General features: G+C 44.4%; 2 protein-coding genes across 2 annotated transcripts in view; both read left to right on the top strand.

Moving 5' to 3' along the window:
* Positions 1-10655, top strand: part of LOC115179271 (von Willebrand factor D and EGF domain-containing protein-like) — a 54376-nt gene extending 43721 nt beyond the window's left edge. Inside the window, 12 exon segments of the mRNA XM_029740649.1 lie at positions 1792-1947; positions 2062-2375; positions 2458-2767; positions 3449-3544; positions 3887-3982; positions 4609-4704; positions 5868-5963; positions 6208-6303; positions 6829-6924; positions 8061-8156; positions 9857-9954; positions 10172-10655. Of these exon segments, the coding sequence (XP_029596509.1) occupies positions 1792-1947; positions 2062-2375; positions 2458-2767; positions 3449-3544; positions 3887-3982; positions 4609-4704; positions 5868-5963; positions 6208-6303; positions 6829-6924; positions 8061-8156; positions 9857-9954; positions 10172-10192 (1571 nt within the window). The 3' untranslated portion in view covers positions 10193-10655.
* Positions 10656-18532: 7877 nt separating this feature from the next.
* LOC115179872 (transcription factor 15-like) lies at positions 18533-21198 on the top strand. Its single transcript, XM_029741758.1, has 2 exons — positions 18533-19092; positions 19319-21198. Exons 1-2 carry the CDS (start codon positions 18592-18594, stop codon positions 19349-19351), a joined length of 534 nt encoding a protein of 177 aa, XP_029597618.1. The 5' UTR covers positions 18533-18591; the 3' UTR covers positions 19352-21198.
* The last annotated feature ends 13 nt before the right edge of the window (positions 21199-21211 follow it).

Raw genomic sequence — 21211 nt, 5'->3', positions numbered from 1 at the left:
TTCAAATTTCTCAAACACACAAGTATTATACACCATTTTAAAGATAAGATCCTCCTTAATCCAACCACAGTATCCGATTTCAAAAAGGCTTTACGGAGAAAGCATAACATTAGATTATGTTAGGACAGCGCCTAAAAAAGAAAAACCACACAGCCATTTTCCAAGCAAGGAGAGGCGTCACAAAAAACTGAAATACAGCTAAAATGAATCACTCACCTTTGATCTTCATCAGATGACACTCCCAGGACTCAATGTTACAAAATACATGTATGTTTTGTTCGATAAAGTTCATATTTATATCCATAAACCCCATTTTACATTTGGCGCGTGATGTTCAGAAAATGTATTCCCACCAAAACTCCCGGTGAATGAGCACATCAATTTACAAAAATACTCATCATAAACGTTGATAAACTTTACAACAGTTATTGAAAGAATTATAGATACACTTCTCCTTAATGCATCTGTGCCAGATTTTAAAATAGCTTTACGGCGAAAGCACATTTTCCAATATTCTTTCAATAACTATGGCTGATGGCTGAGTACAGAGCTCAGCCATCAAAGCAAGCTATACAGTTACCCGCCAAGTTCTGGAGTCAACTAAACTCAGAATTAGTATTATAAATCTTCCCTTACCTTTGCTGATCTTCGTCGGAATGCACTCCCAGGACTCCCACTTCCACAAGAAATGTTCTTTTTGTTCTAAAAACTCCATATTTATATCCAAATACCTCCTTTTGTTTGCGCGTTCAGATCATTAATCCAAAGGCATAACGCGTGAGCGTAAAACCAGAGACGAAAAGTCAAATAGTTCCAGTAACGTTCGTAGAAACATGTCAAACGATGTTTACAATCAATCCTTAGGGTCTTTTTAACATAAAATTTTGATAATATTCCAACCGGACAATAGCATATTCATTACAGAGGAAAAAGTGGGAGAGTGGTGCGCCAGCGTGCCCGCACAGTAAACAACTCACTGGTCCCAGGCAGTCCACTGATTGACTGAGCTCCTATTCTCTGCCCAGTAACAGGAGACCCATGAAACAAGTTTCTAAAGACTGTTGACAGCCAATGGAAGCCTTAGGAAGTGCAAAATGACCCCACAGACACTGTAGTTTCGATATGGATTAGATAGAAAAACTACATGTCACTTCCTGGTTGGATTTTTTCTCAGGTTTTTGCCTGCCATATGAGTTCTGTTATACTCACAGACATCATTCAAACAGTTTTAGAAACTTCAGAGTGTTTTCTATCCAAATCTACTAATATGCATATCCTACCTTCTGGGCCCGAGAAGCAGGCAGTTTAATTTGGGCACGTTATTCATCTGAATTTCTGAATACTGCCCCCTACCTTAGAGAAGTTAATTAGAACAGATCATCATCTGTGTTTTGTTTTGCACTGTGTCTCATGATGTAATGACATTTTATACTGCTGTAATACTTTTATTTGGAGAGTCCAGCTTGTCTACATTCCACTTCAATCCTAACCCTCAACCACAACCCTAACCCTACACTCTTAAAAAAAGGTGCTATCTAGAACCTAAAAGGGTTCTTCAGCTTTCCCCAAAGGAGAACCCATTGAAGGACCAGGTAGAACCCATTTGGTTCCATGTAGAACCCTTTCTGCAGAGGGTTCTACATGGAACCCAAAAAAGTTCTACCTGGAACCAAAAAGGGTTCTACCTGGATGGGGACAGGCAAAGAACCCTTTGGAATCCTTTTTGCTAAGAGTGTAACCTTATACAGTAGGTATAGAGTTTTTTTGTGTCACATCATTATCTCTCCTCAGGTAACCCTCACCTGACCCAGCAGCAACTGACATTAGCCAAGAGCAGCAAACCCTACCACCACAGCAACAGTAAAGTGTCCCAACTCCACCTTCCCACCTTGCCCCCCAGGCACACAGTCAAACGTCTCTCCTCCCTCTCCTCGCCAGTCTCCAGGTGAGCCTATCAGAGCCCCCCGTACCCTCCCCTCTCGCCCGCCCGAGGGGCAATCACTGGGTGGAGAGAGCCGGCCACGCCCCAATTTCCTAGACACACCCCTATGTCACCTGAAGGTTCCCACAGCCTTACCACAGGCAGTCATCATTCCATCAGTGTCCTCACTAGGACTCGTGCCAAAACAGGTACCAATGCCAGCACTACCACACTCAAGGTGACAACCAGAGAGTTTGTAGCTGTCGTGCGGAGTGCCACCTCTTCCAAGGTTACTCCTCCATACTCCACCTACCCCAAGGTTACACCACCCCAATCCAAGGTGACTCCACCCCATTCCTCAGCCAACACAGAGTCCAGGCAGACAAGCCAGGGGAAGCTCATAGATGTGGTAGTGATGCCCACCCTGACCAAGCCCTGGACCCTCCCTAAAGATGTGGCCCCGCTGACCGCAGCCCTATCCTCCCTTACCTACTCCCTTTCCGAGTCCGAGTTCTTCGCCGACGGAGCACTGACGGGGCCTGGCTCGAACCCCTCTGACCTACCTGACCACCCACAGGAACCCCTGCTCTCCCTCACCCTCACCACTTCTGCCCAAAAGTACCACCACACCCACCCCCCTTACTCCCCCCCTCCACAGGGCCACGTCTCCCCACTTCCACCGTGGGACCAGGATCAGTGATACTGTGGCAGTGGAGCGGGAGCGGCCTCTGACCTGCGCTGACATGCCCTATTTCCCAGGGGTCCCCTGTGAACCCACCAGGGACGGGGGCTTCCACTGTGGAAAGTGTCCCCTGGGATACACCGGAGACAGACAAACATGCAGAGGTATTTTTATTGTATTTATTCATATAAAAACAAAAGATTATGGAACAATGTGATTATAAGACAAAAAGGAACATGAGAGGTGCAAAAATTGAAGAGGCTTGTTAAGTAGGCCCAAGGTTGATTCCTCTTCTGGAGAAAGAGCTACTGTACCACTGTATCACTGCTTGAGAAAGAGCTACTGCTTTGAGAAACACTATCTGTTATCACTGTATCACTGCTTGAGAAAGAGCTACTGCTTTGAGAAACTCTATCTATTATCTATTATCTATTATCTATTATCACTGGTCCATTACCATTGCTATTAACTGGCTGTATTGAGTACCACCTGTGCATCAATCCTTTTCTATGAATGAAAGTGATGCCTTTCTCTAGCCTCTCCAAAAGGCCTCCTAATGATGGTCGTTTTTCAAGCTGACTAGCTGAGTGCTCTCTGTACCAGAGCAGCGTGGGTTGGGTTGAGTCGATAGATGTTTCTGTGCAGATGCAGTAAGGGAGGTTGGAGTTGGAATAGATGGAAGCAGCTTGTAATTGGCCTATGGTGCTGCCTGTGTGTGTGTGTGTGTGTGTGTGTGTGTGTGTGTGTGTGTGTGTGTGTGTGTGTGTGTGTGTGTGTGTGTGTGTGTGTGTGTGTGTGTGTGTGTGTGTGTGTGTGTGTGTCGCCTGCCTGCCTGTTATCTATAGCTGTGTGCAGGCATGCGTGTGGCAGGAACATTGAGTGTGCTGCTCCCAACACATGCCGTTGTAAACCAGGCTTCGCCGGGACCAACTGTCAAACAGGTAAAACTCTCTCTTCTCTTTCTCTCTCTCTCTCTCTCTCTCTCTCTCGCTCTCTCTCTCTTTCTCCCTCCCTCTTCTCCCCTATCACTTTTTCTCTCTCTCTCTTGCTTTCTCTCTCCCTTCTCCCTCCCTCTTCTCCCCTCTCTCTCTCTCTCTCTCTCTCTCTCTCTCTCTCTCTCTCTCTCTCTCTCTCTCTCTCTCTCTCTCTCTCTCTCTCTCTCTCTCTCTTAGTCTCTCAAAATACCACATCATCATCCTGATATTGTTGTTTTTGATTCCCGTGCATTGCTTAACCTGACAGGCCTTCCATATCGTTTGACGTCTTTACAATCTTCTCCTCAGCGATCTGTAAACCTGAGTGTAGGAACGGAGGCCAGTGCGTCGCCCCGGGGGCGTGTGAGTGCCTGAAATGCTACCACGGGGTGACGTGTGAGACAGGTAATTATACGTCTGCGTCCCAAATGGCACATTTGCCCACAGGGATCCGGTCAAACGTAGTGCGTAACGTAGGGAATAGGGTGACGTGGGCCGCGGCTTATCTGTTCTCGTTAGGGGCCAATCAGAACTGTCTCCGTGTCAGACCACAGACAGGAGCTTGTCGTCACACAGAGAACGCAAGCTCATCACTCAAAGACGGGGAGGCACTGCTGAGGGAAGTCCGGTACATGTCCGGTACTGTACATTTGGGTGTGTTGCGTGGAGCGAGTGCAGATCTAATGAAGCAGTTGTGGGCATTTGATAAGGCCTCCCTCCTTGAGCTGGTTTGGGACATTACTGACAGAGGCTTGAAACACTACTGCCACCTACAGCTCAGAATCACAGTCCACCCCACCAATGCAATGGAGATGAGGTTAAACCAAGCTGTAGTGAGACACTGGTTCCTAGTCCAAGCTGACGGATGTAGAAATGTGAGGGCAAAGCCCGGCTGCTTATTTTCATGATTATTTTCCCATGAACACTTTATTTGAAGGGTACCTACATAAGAACTTCATAGCACATTCATAACCTATGCATAACACGTTCATAACCCATGCATAACACATTCATAACATCCCCACCCACAGCTCTGTGCAGTCTGCCCTGTGAGCACGGAGGAACGTGCGTGGGACCCGGCACCTGCTCCTGTCCCTACGGATTTGTGGGCCCCAGATGTGAGACCAGTGAGTTCAACACACATCATCACAAATCATTCATCATGCAAATTGAATATGCCATCACTCACACATTGTTGAAATGAAGTAGGACCCACGCAGTAGGACTGCTCCACCACATACAGAGGGTAGTGCGTACAGCCCAGTACACCACTGGGGCCAAGCTTCCTGCCATCCATGACCTATATACCAGGCGGTGTCAGAGGAAGGCCCCCAAAAAATTGCAAAAGACTCCAGTCACCCAAGTCATAGACTGTTCCCTCTGCTACTACACGGAAAGCGGTACTGTCGAGGTCCAAAAGGCTCCTTAACAGCTTCTACCCCCAAGCCATAAGACTGCTGAACAATTAATGAAGTGGCCACCCGGACTGTTTACATTGACAGCCCCCGCCCTTTGTTTTTACACTGCTGCTACTCACTGTTTATTATCTATGCATAGTCACTTTACCCCTACCTACAAATTACCTCAACTAACCTGTACCCCCGCACATTGACTCAGTACCGGTACCCCCTGTATATAGCCTCGTTATTGTTATTTTATTGTGTTACTTTTCTATAAAAAAAATTACTTTAGTTTATTTAGTAAATATTTTCTTAACTCTTTCTTGAACTGCATTGTTGGTTAAGGGCTTGTAAGTAAGCATTTCACGGTAAGGTCTACACCTGTTGTATTTGGCGCACGTGACAAATAACATTTGATTTGATTTGCAACCCTTAATTAGTCTTTTATTCCAAGATGGATCTTTGTCAGGTTACTCACATTGAAATTGGATTGGACTTGGCAAACCAATGGCGTTACTGCCAAGGCTGTGTCCCTCCTCACCACAGAATGAAATGGGACTGTATTGCTAGAGTTAGAAACGTTTATGACATGAACCACTCTAGTGATATCGAGACATTGGAATTATATGGTTTTATCTGCCAAAATATGATTCTGAGATAATTAGCTGTAAAGTTCCGAACCCTCATTGTTTTGAATGGTGTGAAGAAGAAAAAAATGATCTTGTATTCTTTGTAACTTAACAACATGAATTAGGGTATACTATATAGGTGTAGAACATTCCAGAACAATGCTACGTCAACAACTCAGTTTTCACAAAAATCCAGGTAGAACCTTACAATTATATGGTATCTCTGTGTTGCTCACGCTATCCCACCTATCTGTTCCGCAGTGGTGTGTAACCACCACTGTCACAAATGAGGAGAGTGTGTGTCTCCTGACGAGTGTTCCTGTCTGCCTGGCTGGACCGGACCCTCCTGTGAGACAGGTACAGCTCTGGTCCTGGGCACTTTCTTTTAGTTTATTAGTCTCCCCATTAGCTGTTGCGCATGCAGCAGCTACCCTTCCTGGTGTGTTCTTCTGTCCTTCTGCTTGCTCTTTGGGGTCTAGGTTGGGCTACTGTAAAGCACTGTGTGACAACTGTCGATGTATGAAGGCCTTTATAAACACATTTGATGGATTGATTGATTGGTCAGTTGATTGGTTGACCGTTCTGAGTGTCTGTCCTCCAGCTGTGTGCTCCCCTACGTGTCTGAACGGAGGGACTTGTCTTCGTCTGAACACCTGTGGCTGTCCCCAGGGCTTCTACGGCGCCCAGTGTCAAAACGGTAAATTACACTCTTCATTTAATTGTTGCACTTAGGAGACACTTTTATCCAACGTGACTTACAGTAAAGTGGTTGCATACATTTTTAGTGTGTGGTCTCCACAACCTTGGCATTGCTAGCATCACACCCTTACCAGATGAGCCACACACACACCATTCAGTCTGCCCATGTCCTTGTCCACATACTGTCCTGACGACGCACAGAGTCATGGGCCTGCTGTGGGAGTTTTGACTTGTGTATTTACTTGTTGGATGAAAGGAAAACTAATCCAATAGACAATAGATTGACAGGTACATCTCTTTCTCTCCCACCTCTCTCTCTCTCTCTCTCTCTCTCTTTCTCTTTCTTCCCCCCCACTCTCTCTCTCCCCCCCACTCTCTCTCTCTCTCCCCTCCATCGCTCCCTGCCTCTCGCTCTCTCTCTCTCTCTCCCCCCACTCTCTCTTACCTCCATCGCTCCCCGCCTCTCTTTATCGCTCTCTTTCTCCATCTCTCCCCTCTCTTTCAATCTCTTGCTGTTTCCCAGCTGTCTGCCGCCCTCCCTGTAAGAACGGGGGCGTATGCATGAGGAACAGCGTCTGCTCCTACGCCGAGGGATACACCGGGTGGCGCGGTGAAAAAAGTGAGCAAAGCCACGCCACCTCCTTCTCCTCCATGGCCTCCCTCTCCTCTCTTCGTCCTCTACCCCTCCTCCTCCTCCTCCTCCTCCTCGTCATCTATTACCCACCACCATATGCGTGTCAGTCTGACAAAGTGCCCTCAACACAGTGGAGCCAGTTAATTCCAGAGCCTTGTTAATGTACAGCATATTGGCGGGTAAATTGAGCCATATGGATGAGGGGAGCATTTGATGGATGCACCCAGTAAGAGGCTCCGCCCGAGGGAGCAGGAACCAACATTTCAGAGCTTCATGTGGAGACTGGGTTTAGTCAAATTGATGCTATGGAGTGCTATTGACTAAGAGTAGTGATGCATGCAGGGGTTTTTACGTTAAGGTTTTAATTTAGCTATACATTACCAACCTGCTGCTAATGGGTTATTAGTGCCGCGATAGCTTCGGCAATGTGCTCATGGTAGAACTGGCTGTCCTCTCCACTGCATTGATGACGCCTATCAGGTACAGTAAATGCATCGGTCAGTCGAAAATCTCTCTCTGCCGTGTGAGATACTGTGGATAGTTATTCCTGGTCAATATGCATGACTGAGATGGTAAGTTCTAGTCTCTCCCGCTCCATCCCACCCTCCCTCCCTCCCTTACGCAGGCGTATGTGAGCCCATGTGTGTGAACGGCGGGCGGTGCGTGGGTCCAGATGTGTGTGCCTGTCCATCTGGATGGAGAGGAAAGCGGTGCGATAAACAGAAGTAGGCTCACGTAGGACCGCTACCTGTAAACAGATGCCTCCACGCTAGCTGTGGAGGCATGTGCGTACGGAAACAATTAATCATGGCGTTTGGGATGTGTAGTGGTTCACCGACGGCATGCTGTGTCATGCCCTCACAAACAAGCATTTAATAGCAGCAGGTAGTCACATAGAATGTTACCAGCTTGTAAAGCGCTTTGTACAAGGCTGTTTATAGCACAATATGGACACAATTATAACATACCAAAAGATTTTCTGGTAACACTCTATTTATTTCAATGGTTCCTACATAAGGACTTCATAACACATTCATAACAATACATTTAGAACATTCATAAGCCATAGCTAACTCATTCATCAGCAGTGAATTGATTGACGTTGTGTTGTCGCTCCTCAGCCGCTTGTCTACAGAAGTGTCTGAATGGAGGAGAGTGTGTTGGCCATAACGCTTGCCACTGTCCTCCAGGCTGGCAGGGCATGCTATGCCAAGTCCGTAAGTATGCCTACATACGCGAGCCTGCTCGTGCACGCACGCGCGCACACACACACACACACACACACACACACACACACACACACACACACACACACACACACACACACACACACACACACACACACACACACACTTACTTCCTCTCTGAAGAGAATGGTGTGTTTAGGTTAACTATCTGAAATCATCTGTTAATTGCATCCCACCACCCTAGTTCTTCTGTGGAGAGTGGAACTCTCTCTGTGATCAATGTTCTGTCTCCTTCCCCTGTTATGTGTGTCTGGCGTAGGCCAAGTCTCTACGACAATTACATTGTTAGGTGTAGACCAGAGGAGGCTGGTGGGGGGGAGCTATAGGAGGACAGGCTCATTTTAATGGCTAGAGGTCAAACCTGAGGTTTCCTTATGTTTGATGTGTTTGACACTGTTCCATTTAATCCATTCCAGCCATTACAATGAGCCCGTCCTCCTATAGCTCCTCCCACCAGCCTCCTCTGGTGACTCCTGAGACCAGCTCTAGACAGTCCTGGGCTGGTTTGTGATACCAATGAGATACCGATTTAGACGGTGGTTATTCCCCCGGAGTTACCGCTGATAAACATCTTTATTTATTTATTTCTTTTCTAAGGGGGTAGATCAGCTTTAATAATGCAGATCGATTGTGGCTTCCATCAATGTAATTGTCTGCATCATTTCCAATCCCCCATATATTTATTTAAATTGTATTTTATTTCCTTTATTATGTTCCCCTGACCCTACCACCCCTCCCCTAATTGGAGTAAACTAGTGGACAACAACCCTTCGGCTTCTACTTCCAGGTTATACACACTATATACATTTTTATGGACACAGTATATTTTACAATAGTTCTCTTTTATTGACGTTTATTGCCAGTTTCATATGTCTCTAAAACGTCCCTCGTCAGCTCACTCTCACCCCCACCATGCTTACTTAAGAAGCTCTCCGTTAACAACTTTTATCATCTGGTCATAGCAGCAGCAGCAACAACAAGAACCACAACCACGTAAACAAATGCGCTGTGTGTTTGTTACACACACAAACACTAACAGCTACATCTCATCAGAGGTTCACTAGTAGTTCCTGCATGAGCTTGTTCAGCATCCCAGCATTAAGCAGCCAATACATGACTTTGAAGAATGACTCGGGAGTCATGAGAGGAACGGAAGTACTTAACTCCCTTTATAGTGAAGTCACCGTCCGTAAAGATGATTCATCATTTCTGTTTATCTGTTTACACTGCCTCAGCCCTATTTATTTCTTTCTATCAAACCACTAATAGCTGTAAGTAAATCTCCCAAGTATACGGCGTAATAAAATCTATAAAATTCAGTCCACACAGGGGTATTCAAGTGTATAATAAAGTCATTCCTGCCTTAAATTCAAAGGCAGACTCAGTCCCAGTATTCGCATTTAGTTATGCATGGTAATGATTCAGAGGTTTGATGGGATGATTATGGTAACTGTGTTGTCATGGCTCCATTTTGGCCCCTCTCTGGGACTTACCCAGAATCCTCAGGGTGGTAATATGAGTGGAGAGAGATTAGTGTCAGTTCTGTCATTATGACGATGTCATTATTAGGATGCTAGGCTGATATAGGACTTGTCCCTCACCTGCTGCCTCTCTCTCTCTCTCTTTCTCTCTCTCAATGCCACGTTGTGATTTCTCTGTCATTTCTACAGCACTCTGTGAACAGACGTGTCTTTACGGGAGCCGTTGTATCCGCCCTAATGTCTGTGCCTGCAGGAAAGGATATTCAGGGGTCCTGTGTTCCCATAAGGTAAGTAGATACATCACCCCAACACTTACTGTGACTGGAATCAAGAGAGGAAATTGGGGATATAATTTGAAAGCTGAGCACCAAGTTTAGGCTTGAAAGTCAGGAATATCTTGTTGATGGGGGCTTTTCCACTCTTTTGCATTGGCTGGTCCATTTCAAGACTGTATGAATGCACGGTGGAATAAGTGTGGCCAAAATATGTATGGTGTTTTTTCAGCTCCCAATTCCACGAGGCTGATGCAGGACTGTGAACTATGTACTGAAGATGCTGGGCTGAAACAAGACAATGATACTCCTAATGGTACCACCACACTGAATATTTGGATTCTCAATGCCCATGGCTTTTGTTTCTTCAAAATAATAGTCACAATTCCAAAGATTATGATCTGTACATGACCAATATATGTATAACATTTGTATAATTGTTTTTCTTAGAACCAATAATACTGTATTTTATCTATTAAAGTCTGGCTTTTTTACAAGATTAAAACAAAGCACAAAACAGTCCTGTATACTGTGGAACAAACTCACCAAGTTGGCAGTTTACGATCAAACTAAAAACTCACTTGGAATTGTTATTTATTTGGTTGTTTGATGTTTTATAATTTTAAGCTGTTGTACATATCATCAAATAGGTTTTGTATTACTCACAAATCAAACCCAGGCAATGTATGATATTAAAGTCCATTTGTTATGTACAATACATAGTCTTGATTCTCATTCTGCATACAATTCATTTCTTAAAATGTGAGAAGAAATGTGGTTTGTGTAATGTCTATATTTTTCATTTGAGCTTTATTTAAACAGGTCACCATTGAGATCAGGGTCTCTTTCGCAAAGGAGCCCTGCACAAACAATCTGCACATACAATAGACCAAATCAAATGGAAATCAGAAAAACAAACTAAAATACAGCACAACAAACAATCAAGAAAACAGCCATATTCCACAGCAAATCGTTCCCCAATCAATATTTACATTTTCCCTATGCGGCATCAGAGCATCCAATTCCAGTGTATTTTGCAGTTGGTTCCAGTAATGAGGTGCATTAAAACTAAAAGCTGATTTACCTAATTCGGTGGAGCCCTGAGAAATCTCAAGAGTTAACCAACCATGGTTTGGTCTCTCGTGTTTTTTTTATTTTTATACTTTAACAACAAAGTTAGGTAAGTTGAAAGCTTGTGTAGTAGGGATTTGTGAACAAATAGGGAGTAATGAATTGATCTATGGGACTTCAATGAGGACCAGCCAACCTTTTGATAAAGGATGCAGTGATGAGTATTAAAACTGTCACCAGTGATAAAACAAATGTCCCTATGGTAGACGGCATCCAAAAGAGAGTAGAGTAGTGACTGCTGCAATCTGGTAAACGGTGTCCCCATAATCAAGAACTAGCAAGAAGGTTGACAATACATCCTGCTTCCTGCTATTTAGGGAGAGGCAAGATCTACAGTTGAAGTCGGAAGTTTACATACACCTTAGCCAAATACATTTAAACTCAGTTTTCACAATTCCTGATATTTATATCCTAGTAAACATTCCCTGTCTTAGGTCAGTTAGGATCACCACTTTATTTTAAGAATGTGAAATGTCAGAATAATAGTAGAGGGAATGATTTATTTCAGCTTTTATTTCTTTCATCACATTCCCAGTGGGTCAGAAGTTTACATACACTCAATTAGTATTTAGCATTGCCTTTAAATTGTTTAGCTTGGGTCAAACATTTCGGGTAGACTTCCACAAGCTTCCCACAATTTTGGCCCATTCCTCCTGACAGAGCTGGTGTAACTGAGTCAGGTTTGTAGGCCTCCTTGCTCGCACACACTTTTTCAGTTCTGCCCACAAATTTTCTATAGGATTGAGGTCAGGGCTTTGTGTTGGCCACTCCAATACCTTGGCTTTGTTGTCCTTAAGCCATTTTGAAATATGCTTGGGGTCATTGTCCATTTGGAAGACCCATTTGCAACCAAGCTTTAACTTCCTGACTGATGCCTTGAGATGTTGCTTCAATATATCCACATCATTTTCCTCCCTCATGATGCCATCTATTTTGTGAAGTGCACCTGTCCCTCCTGCAGCAAAGCACCCCCACAACATGATGCTGCCACCCCCGTGCTTCACAGTTGGGATGGTGTTCTTCGGCTTGCAAGCCTCCCCCTTTTTCCTCCAAATATAACGATGGTCATTATGGCCAGACAGTTCTATTTTTGTTTCATCAGACCAGAGGACATTTCTTCAAAAAGTATGATGTTTGTCCCCATGTGCAGTGGCAAACCGTTGTCTGGCTTTTTATGGTGGTTTTGGAGCAGTGGCTTCTTCCTTGCTGAGCGGCCTTTCAGGTTATGTCGATATAGTACTCGTTTTACTGTGGATATAGATACTTTTGTACCTGTTTCCTCCAGCATCTTCACAGGGTCCTTTGCCGTTGTTCTGGGATTGATTTGCACTTTTCGCACCAAAGTACGTTCATCTCTAGGAGACAGAACACGTCTCCTTCCTGAGCGGTATGATGGCAGCGTGGTCCCATGGTGTTTATACTTGCGTCCTATTGTTTGTACAGATGAACGTGGTACCTTCAGGCGTTTGGAAATTGCTCCCAAGGATGAACCAGACTTGTGGAGGTCTACAATTGTTTTCTGAGGTCTTGGTTGATTTCTTTTGATTTTCCCATGATGTCAAGCAAAGAGGCACTGAGTTTGAAGGTAGGCCTTGAAATACATCCACAGGTACACCTCCAAATGACTCAAATGATGTCAATTAGCCTATCAGAAGCTTCTAAAGCCATGACATAATTTTCTGGAATTTTCCAAGCTTTTTAAAGGCACAGTCAACTTACTGTATGTAAACTTCTGACCCAATGGAATTGTGATATAGTGAAATAATGAAATAAGTGAAATAATCTGTCTGTAAACAATTGTTGGAAAAATTACTTGTGTCATGCACAAAGTAGATGTCCTAACCGACTTGCCAAAACTATAGTTTGTTAACATGAAATTTGTCGAGTGGTTGAAAAACGAGTTTTAATGACTCCAACCTAAGTGTACGTAAACTTCTGTCTTCAATTGTATTTATAAAAAAGGAGCCCACTTTAAATCTTAGCTTTTTAACTAGGTCATCCGTATGTTTTTTAAGCATTAAGTCTTTGTCAAACCGTCCAATGAATAAATATGTAGTCCATCTGAAACATTCTTGTGAGAACTAGAGAACAACATATATTTAGTCCTTCCTGCAATAAGTACAAGTTTTAAGCCAACCAAGGCTTTCTGTAAGGTAACAAGGTCAGATTGCAGCTCTAACACACAAAAGGTGTGATGGGTCCGCACTCAAAAATATGTCCCATAAAGCTTACTTTTACACATTAAGTAAGCTTTATGCAACATCTTTTTGAATGCGGTCCCATCACACCTTTTGTTTGTCTGATTTCATGGGTTTCACACACCAGCCACGCTTCTGGAAGAGCGCGATGGTCCCCTTTTGCTTTGTGCAGCTCTAACAAAGCCTGGTCAACAGTTGGGGCAATGACGTACATGACAGTCTTGTTTGCATACAGATGAATAATACAAGTTTTAACAGATATACCATTATTATTTACATAAATAGTAAAGAGAGCAGGTCCCAGTACTGACCCCTGTGGTACACCTTTTGTAATATCCATGAACAATTTATGATCAAATCTGTGCATACCAAACCATTTATAAATGAGGCCCCTGGTAATGATGCAGTGAGGGAGTTAGGGGGACAGGGGTTAGAGGGATGCCTCACCTAGCCCAGGGGCCACAGACATTCACTATGTGAGTCACTGGAGGTGGAGGATGAGGAGGAAATGGGGATTAAACAGATAAAACCACCACCAAACTGCATCAACTATGAGCCAATTACGACAGGCTATTCTGCTCCAGCAGCCTTTTGTCGTTGGTTTTCAAATCTCATTAAAATGAGTCTTAGTTGCCCTGTTTGAGCTCAGTAGGATTAGTCTTTTTGCAAGTCAGTTGATGTTTGCGTATCTTTGTTCTAATCCCCCGTACTCTGCATACTGGCAGCTAATTCTAGTTGAACCCAAACAAGCAGCCTCTGCTTTTGAAATAGTGTTCCGAATAATTCTGTAGCAACCTCACTAACTCCTGGATGATAAATATCACGGGAAAGCCTGAGATCCACCCTCAGCGATGGTCTCTCACAGTTAAAACTTTGAGAAGCGAAACAAACTTTGTGATGGAAATTACTGTTGTATTCTCTGCTGTTTATCCCTCACAAGATCCTGAAAGATATTAGTTTATGGAAATGTATTTATTTTGGAATAACAGAATTGCTTGCATTAAATAAAAACACTGTTCATTTTGTCACAGAAATGACAACGTATCTTCCTCTCCAACAAATTTAGTCAGAACTTCCCTTTCTGTCTCTGTCTGACTGTCTCTGTCTGACTGTCTCTGTCTGACTGTGTCTGTCTGACTGTGTCTGTCTGACTGTCTCTGTCTGACTGTCTCTCTCTGACTGTCTCTGTCTGACTGTGTCTGTCTGACTGTCTCTGTCTGACTGTCTCTGTCTGACTGTCTCTGTCTGACTGTGTCTGTCTGACTGTCTCTGTCTGACTGTGTCTGTCTGACTGTCTCTGTCTGACTGTCTCTGTCTGACTGTCTCTCTCTGACTGTCTCTCTCTGACTGTCTCTCTCTGAATGTCTCTGTCTGACTGTCTCTGTCTGACTGTCTCTCTCTGACTGTGTCTGTCTGACTGTCTCTCTCTGACTGTCTCTGTCTGACTGTCTCTGTCTGACTGTGTCTGTCTGACTGTCTCTCTCTGACTGTCTCTCTCTGACTGTCTGTCTGACTGTCTCTGTCTGACTGTCTCTCTCTGACTGTCTCTGTCTGACTGTGTCTGTCTGACTGTCTCTGTCTGTCTGATTGTGTCTGTCTCTGTCTGACTGTGTCTGTCTGACTGTCTCTGTCTGACTGTCTCTGTCTGATTGTGTCTGATTGTCTCTGTCTGACTGTCTCTGTCTGACTGTGTCTGTCTGACTGTGTCTGTCTGACTGTCTCTGTCTGACTGTCTCTGTCTGACTGTCTCTGTCTGACTGTCTCTGTCTGATTGTGTCTGATTGTCTCTGTCTGACTGTCTCTGTCTGACTGTGTCTGTCTGACTGTCTCTGTCTGACTGTGTCTGTCTGACTGTCTCTGTCTGACTGTGTCTATCTGACTGTCTCTGTCTGACTGTGTCTGTCTGACTGTGTCTGTCTGACTGTGTCTGTCTGACTGTCTCTGTCTGACTGTGTCTATCTGACTGTCTCTGTCTGACTGTCTCTGTCAGATCCTCAACAGTTCTACAGCTGCACCACTGAGAGCATCTTGACTGGCTGCATCACCACTTGGTACGGCAACTGCAAGCCACCCGACTGCAAAGGCGCTACAGAGGGTGGTGCGTACGGCCCAGTACATCACTGGGGCCAAGCTTCCTGCCATCCAGGACCTCTACACCAGGTGGTGTCAGAGGAAGGCCCCAAAAAATTGTCAAAGACTCCAGCCACTCCAGCCATAGTGTGTTCGCTCTGCAACTGCACAGCAAGCAATACCAGTGCACCAAGTCTGGAACCAACAGCACCGTGAACAGCTTCTACCCCAAGCCATAAGACTGCTAAACAAGACTGCTAAATAGCTAATCAAATCGCTACCTGGACTATCTGCATTGACCCTTTTTCGCACTAACTCTGTTGCACTGACTCTATGCACACAAACTGGACTACCCACACACTCACACATACTTACACTGAAACCCCAACACACACACAAGCATTTTGCTACACCCGCAATAACATATGCTAAATATGTGTATGTGACCAATAAAATTACATTTGATGAACATAGACATTATGTGCTGTTATTTACATAAAAAAGGTGTTGTTATTTTGTTGAGGAGAAGTGCCTTTCCTTCTGAGGAATTTGAGGAGCACCTCCTCTGGATCAGCATTCCTCTCTAAGATCTGAAATATGTACATCCGTCAAAGCAAGCACACACACACACACACACACACACACACACACACACACACACACACACACACACACACACACACACACACACACACACACACACACACACACACTCTCTCTCTCTTAACATGCGCACACATGCATACTGACACCACACTCACTCACACACAAACACACACACACAGACTTTCACACTTAACACATGCGCTGCTGCTACTGTCTGTTATCTATCCTGTTGCCTAGTCACTTTACCCCGCCTAGTCACTATACCTATATATACATAGCTACCTCAATTACCTCTTACCCCTTCACATCGACTCAGTACTGGTACAGCCTGTAAATAGCCATGTTATTTTTACTCGTTATTGTTATTCGTTATTCGATGTGTATTTATTCCTTGTGCCACTACTTCTATTTTTTATGTTTAACTCTGCATTGTTGGAAAATGATCCGTAAATTACAATTTCACTGTTAGTCCGCACATGTTGTTTACGACGCATGTGACAAATACAAATGTATTTTATTTTATTCTCTCTCTTTTCACTCTGTCAGTCCCCCCTCTCACTGTCTGATCTCTCTAAACCCTTCATAGTTACCAATAATCAAAGTGATTTGGGAGGTGCAAAGTTTCCTAGTGTTGCATAATGGTCCAGAAGCAAAGGGGAGAAGCAGCTGTTGCTAATGACCCTACTAAATGAAAGAAAAAGCTAAACTACACCTAACCACACTTCTCTTTTAGCACCGACAGACAACCATGTAGGCCTGCACCTTGTTCCTTGAATCTCTCAGCCCCCTCCTCTCCTCTCCTCTCCCTCTCTTTCTCCTCTTTCCTCCTCTCTCGCTCTCCTCTCTCCCACCTCCTGTGGTTCTCTCCCCTATCCCTCTCCTCTCTCTGTTCCCCCTCTCTCTCTCTCAGGAGCAGTTTGCCTCTGAGCTCTCCCTCTGTCAACAGTGTTAGTGACAGAGCTGCTGCGTCAAACATGTCACGCACTTGTCACTAGTATGTCAACCAATGTGCTGTCACACACACACAGCCCACACACGGCTGACACAGCACCATTCCTGTGCATATATGCCCGTGCCCACCTACACAAAGAAAGGCTGTCAAAAGTACTTCTGTCAAAATGTCTCGTAGTACTGTAGTTCCACACCAGTGCTACATTGCCATCTAGTGATGACATGCAGTCTATTGCTATATAACCCATCGTGTAGACCTGAAATACCAAAACAACAACTTGACAATACACATACAAATCAACTCCCCCAATTTTTTATATTTTCAATTCCACAATTTATGGCTGCATTGATTAGCTCAGTTGGCCCTTTGAAATCATTCAAACGTATTGATATGAAATTGCTGTGATTAGAATTCTATTTTCACACAACTTACATTGCTCTCGGGAACACAAACTATTGTTGGTATCATGACGAAAATCTTGGTATGATGATGTTAAAGTTTACTGAAGTAACACTATATAAGTGACTTGTGCATTTACAGATATTTATATCAAGGCTAAAGACGGCACAGGTTATGGGGAGACTGCCATGGGTTGGAGGAACAGCTGGAGGGTGACCGGTACACCTGGACTATTCACTCACGGTCCTGGTCGGCGGGCGCTAAAGCTGGTGTCATGACTCTAAGACCAAGTAGTAATTCCTTCGCTGGGGTTTAAACTGAGTTTGAATTTGAGTTCTGAGAGTTGTTGACATGCTGTAACGAAGTAGCACTTCCCCCGAAACGCTTCACCAAATCATACTGACAGGATTTCTAGGAACACACATCCGAACGTGAAACTGTGCCACGTGTTTTAAATACCAGTCATTTGACTGACACAGTGGTCTAACGTAAACCGGATGAATGTTTTTACTATGTCCAGATTTGCATTATCATCATTTCGGGACCTTTGCACCTTTGCGTGCAATAGAAGTTTGTGCGAATGTGTGTACGCTGTTGAGGCTTCCGGTAGTGGGACCGGCGTTTGAGTCAGCGGGAGAAGACGAAAGACTTCCAGGAAACAGGAGATGAGAAAATGATGGTTTGTGATGAAGGCGGGAGTAGAGAGTCACAGCATGACCATGTCTTTACCTGGGCTGAGAGTGGGAGAAGGTTAATGTAGTGCATCTGCACTGTCACACCCTGACCCCTCCCTGAAGGGGCTGGATAAGTATAAGCAGTGTAATGGTCAAGCTTCCACCATATTGCGTCCACCTTACAGATCTGCAAACATGGAAGGGTTAGGGGTCAAGGGGCAGGGGTTAGGAGCAAAGTGGGAGTGTGCTGGCTCTCTGTGGGGGGAGGGGGGGGGGGTTATATATATAAACCTCTAGCACCCAAAGAACCACGACAGGTGGCCTCTCCTCTCTAGCCTCCACCTGTCTTTCCTTTTCCAGAGGCCGCATGCATGGTGACCGGGCCCAGAACGGATCCGTTATTCAAGAAATGGCATGCTGCTCTGCCAAGGGAATGGCGTGAGCCCAGTTAGCGCAGGATCCCCCACCCCCAGTCACCGGATCACACGGCGGCAGCTGGTCCCAGGTGCTATTTTCACTCTGCTTTTATAAAGTGGTTGGCAGCAGTCGGCTGCGCCATGAAAAAGACACAGTTGCAGACCCCAGCTCAGTCCCCCGCCTTAGACACCCAGTCAGGTCCACCATGAAGTCCACAGGGAGCGAACAGGGTGCCGCGCCGGACGGTTTCCCCTCCGACCTGGACGAGCTGGATAGCGGAAGCGAGGAGAGCTCCGACAACAAGTCGACGGGCGGTGGCTGTAGCCCTCAGGGAGGGTGCCGGGAGGGAGCCAGGCAGAGGGAGAGGGGGTGCAGCAGGCGTCTGCCCGGCGTTAGCAAACAGAGACAGGCAGCCAACGCGCGGGAACGGGACAGGACCCACAGCGTGAACACGGCGTTCACCGCGCTGCGCACCCTCATCCCCACAGAACCGGCAGACAGGAAACTGTCCAAGATCGAGACGCTGCGCCTGGCGTCCAGCTACATCTCCCACCTTGCCAACGTGCTGCTGCTGGGGGACGAGTGTTTGGACGGACAGCCCTGTCTCAGGTACCACAGCATCCTGCAGAGCAGCACCAACAGCAGTAGCAGCAGCCCCCCGCTAAGGCCCATATGCACTTTCTGTCTCAGTAACCAGAGGAAAACGGTGAGTCCTCAAAATAAATCAGTATATATTGGTTGACAGGCTGTGGGCTATCATGGAAGACTGCACGTAATCTCCACAAAATAAAATGGATGGGATTTGGCTACATTTAGATAACGGGCCAGTACTTTATTTAACATTAGAGCAATTCCATAACAGCCATCCCAATCAATAGTATTTCAACGGTTTTATTTCAATGTAAACTACTACAATTTCTCTACCCTCACAGCTCAGAGATGGAGAAAAGCCCACAGCCATTTGACATGGGCACGCACTACTGTCAAGACAAGGATGCAACAAGGAAGCATACCAAGTCACACAGATGTTTACATGTACCTACGAGTGTAAAAAAAAAAAAACGATATAACTTTGTACATATTTTTGCTAAATCTTAGGACAAAAAAACCCCCCACTGAAATGCACTTTCCGTTCCTTACACGTGCGTCTTATCCACTGTGTTTTGGTCAAATTGTAACTCGAGCACAATGTGTAAGGTTCCACCTGACTGTGGGCTATTTCGGTATCAGAAATAGTAAGCCCTAGTGTCGCGCTCCTAAAAACGCAGTCTCGCCTCCCCCATGCAGCCAGTCACATGGTTGTAACCCAAGCCTAGGCCATGCAGCGGCTGCTGTCAGTAGAGTAGTGGACTGGTTGGCTTGTCTCCTGACTGACTCATCTTTTGCCAACTGAGTAGAGGGTGCCTTGCTTGATTATTATGTATTCAAACTCAATTCAATAGCCCCAAATATGCTTTGGTAGCTGTAAAATTGTATTTAATTTTAACCAGGATAGTTCACTTAGCAAATGAGTATAAGCCACTGCTTTCATGTGAGTCTTGAAATCTAAATGGGGAGGCAAAACAAATATAAAATGTGCTTGAATTCAAATATGATGAATTAAAGTTATATGTAGGCCTCAACCCACTAGTACAGCAGAAGCAACCCCACTTGGCATTTACAAACTTTACCACAACATCAAATCATATTCCATGTCAAATGTAACATGGTGTGGAACAGAAGAAAACATAACATACATATATGTAAACACTGCTTTTGGGAGCTCAATGTTATACCGTATGTTGAGAAATGTTTACTTGCATGTATTGCACAAGCCTTTTCACAATTCACAAACACACAATAGTTCTGCATGTGTGTCTGTGCAGTACTGGTTGCACCTTTTAAGGCCCAGTGCAGCTGTTTTTATATCACCATCAAATCATTTCTACTTAACAAAGTACCTTACTGTAATAGATTTCCATTAAAATTGGAAAAAATTGCTTTTTAGCACAAAACTTTCTCAAGCTAGAATTTTGCTAGGACTGTCTGGGAGTGGTCTGAGTCGGAAGGGTAAACTGAAAACTAGCCGTTATTGGCAGAGAAGTTTGGAACTCTTATAGGTCATGGTGTATTAGCCAATTAACCGCATGGTGACATCACCATGGAAAGTCAAAACTCCCGCCTATGCAAACCTGCTGATCAGAAGGTCCTGTGTAGATTGTATTTTCAACCAGCAACTATCAGGAAAACACTGATCAAATGTTTTCATACTTTTACAGTGTTAGTTTCATCAGCACAATAGAATTTAAAAGACGAACAGAATTGACTGCACTGGACCTTCTACACCTTGAAGCTTAACACAATATTATTTTACACATTGATTTGGGTATGAATTAAATTACTTTAAAATCACGCAAGATAAAAAATTTATCTTATTTATGAATTATCCAAAACAAATAACTTGTTGCACACTGATTGCAATACACTTTTACCTCAATGAAGACCTCTGAATGTATATAACCTAATAGAATTATAGGCCTACCTCCAAGTCTATTGTAATGTGTAGCATTGTTGTAAACATACTTGAATTTCTCCTAACTTATGGAAGACAATTGTCCTCTGCACATAAACAATGACAAGCTGTTTAAGAAAAAAAAAAAATGTATTTTTGTACAATAAGTAAAAAATATATATTATTTGACTTGTAAACAATCATTAAACTACTTTCAAAATAATATTGGACTGACAGCTTGAATGTGCATGTAAAAGACCTTTAGGCCAAGTTTACACAGGCAGCACAATTCTGATCTTTTTAAACTAACTTGATCAATCAGATCAGCTCTTGT

The sequence above is a fragment of the Salmo trutta genome, chromosome 39 (genome assembly GCF_901001165.1).
Source record: "Salmo trutta chromosome 39, fSalTru1.1, whole genome shotgun sequence".
NCBI classification, from domain to species: domain Eukaryota; kingdom Metazoa; phylum Chordata; class Actinopteri; order Salmoniformes; family Salmonidae; genus Salmo; species Salmo trutta.
Note: the sequence above shows the minus strand (reverse complement) of the source record. Positions and strands in the feature narration are given on the sequence as shown.

Bases quoted from the DNA above. Each gene is read 5' to 3' on its own strand.
- LOC115179872 (XM_029741758.1), top strand. From the start codon at position 18,592: ATGAAGTCCACAGGGAGCGAACAGGGTGCCGCGCCGGACGGTTTCCCC. The intron at 19,093-19,318 runs GTGAGTCCTCAA...CTACCCTCACAG, and splicing joins TCAGTAACCAGAGGAAAACG to CTCAGAGATGGAGAAAAGCC.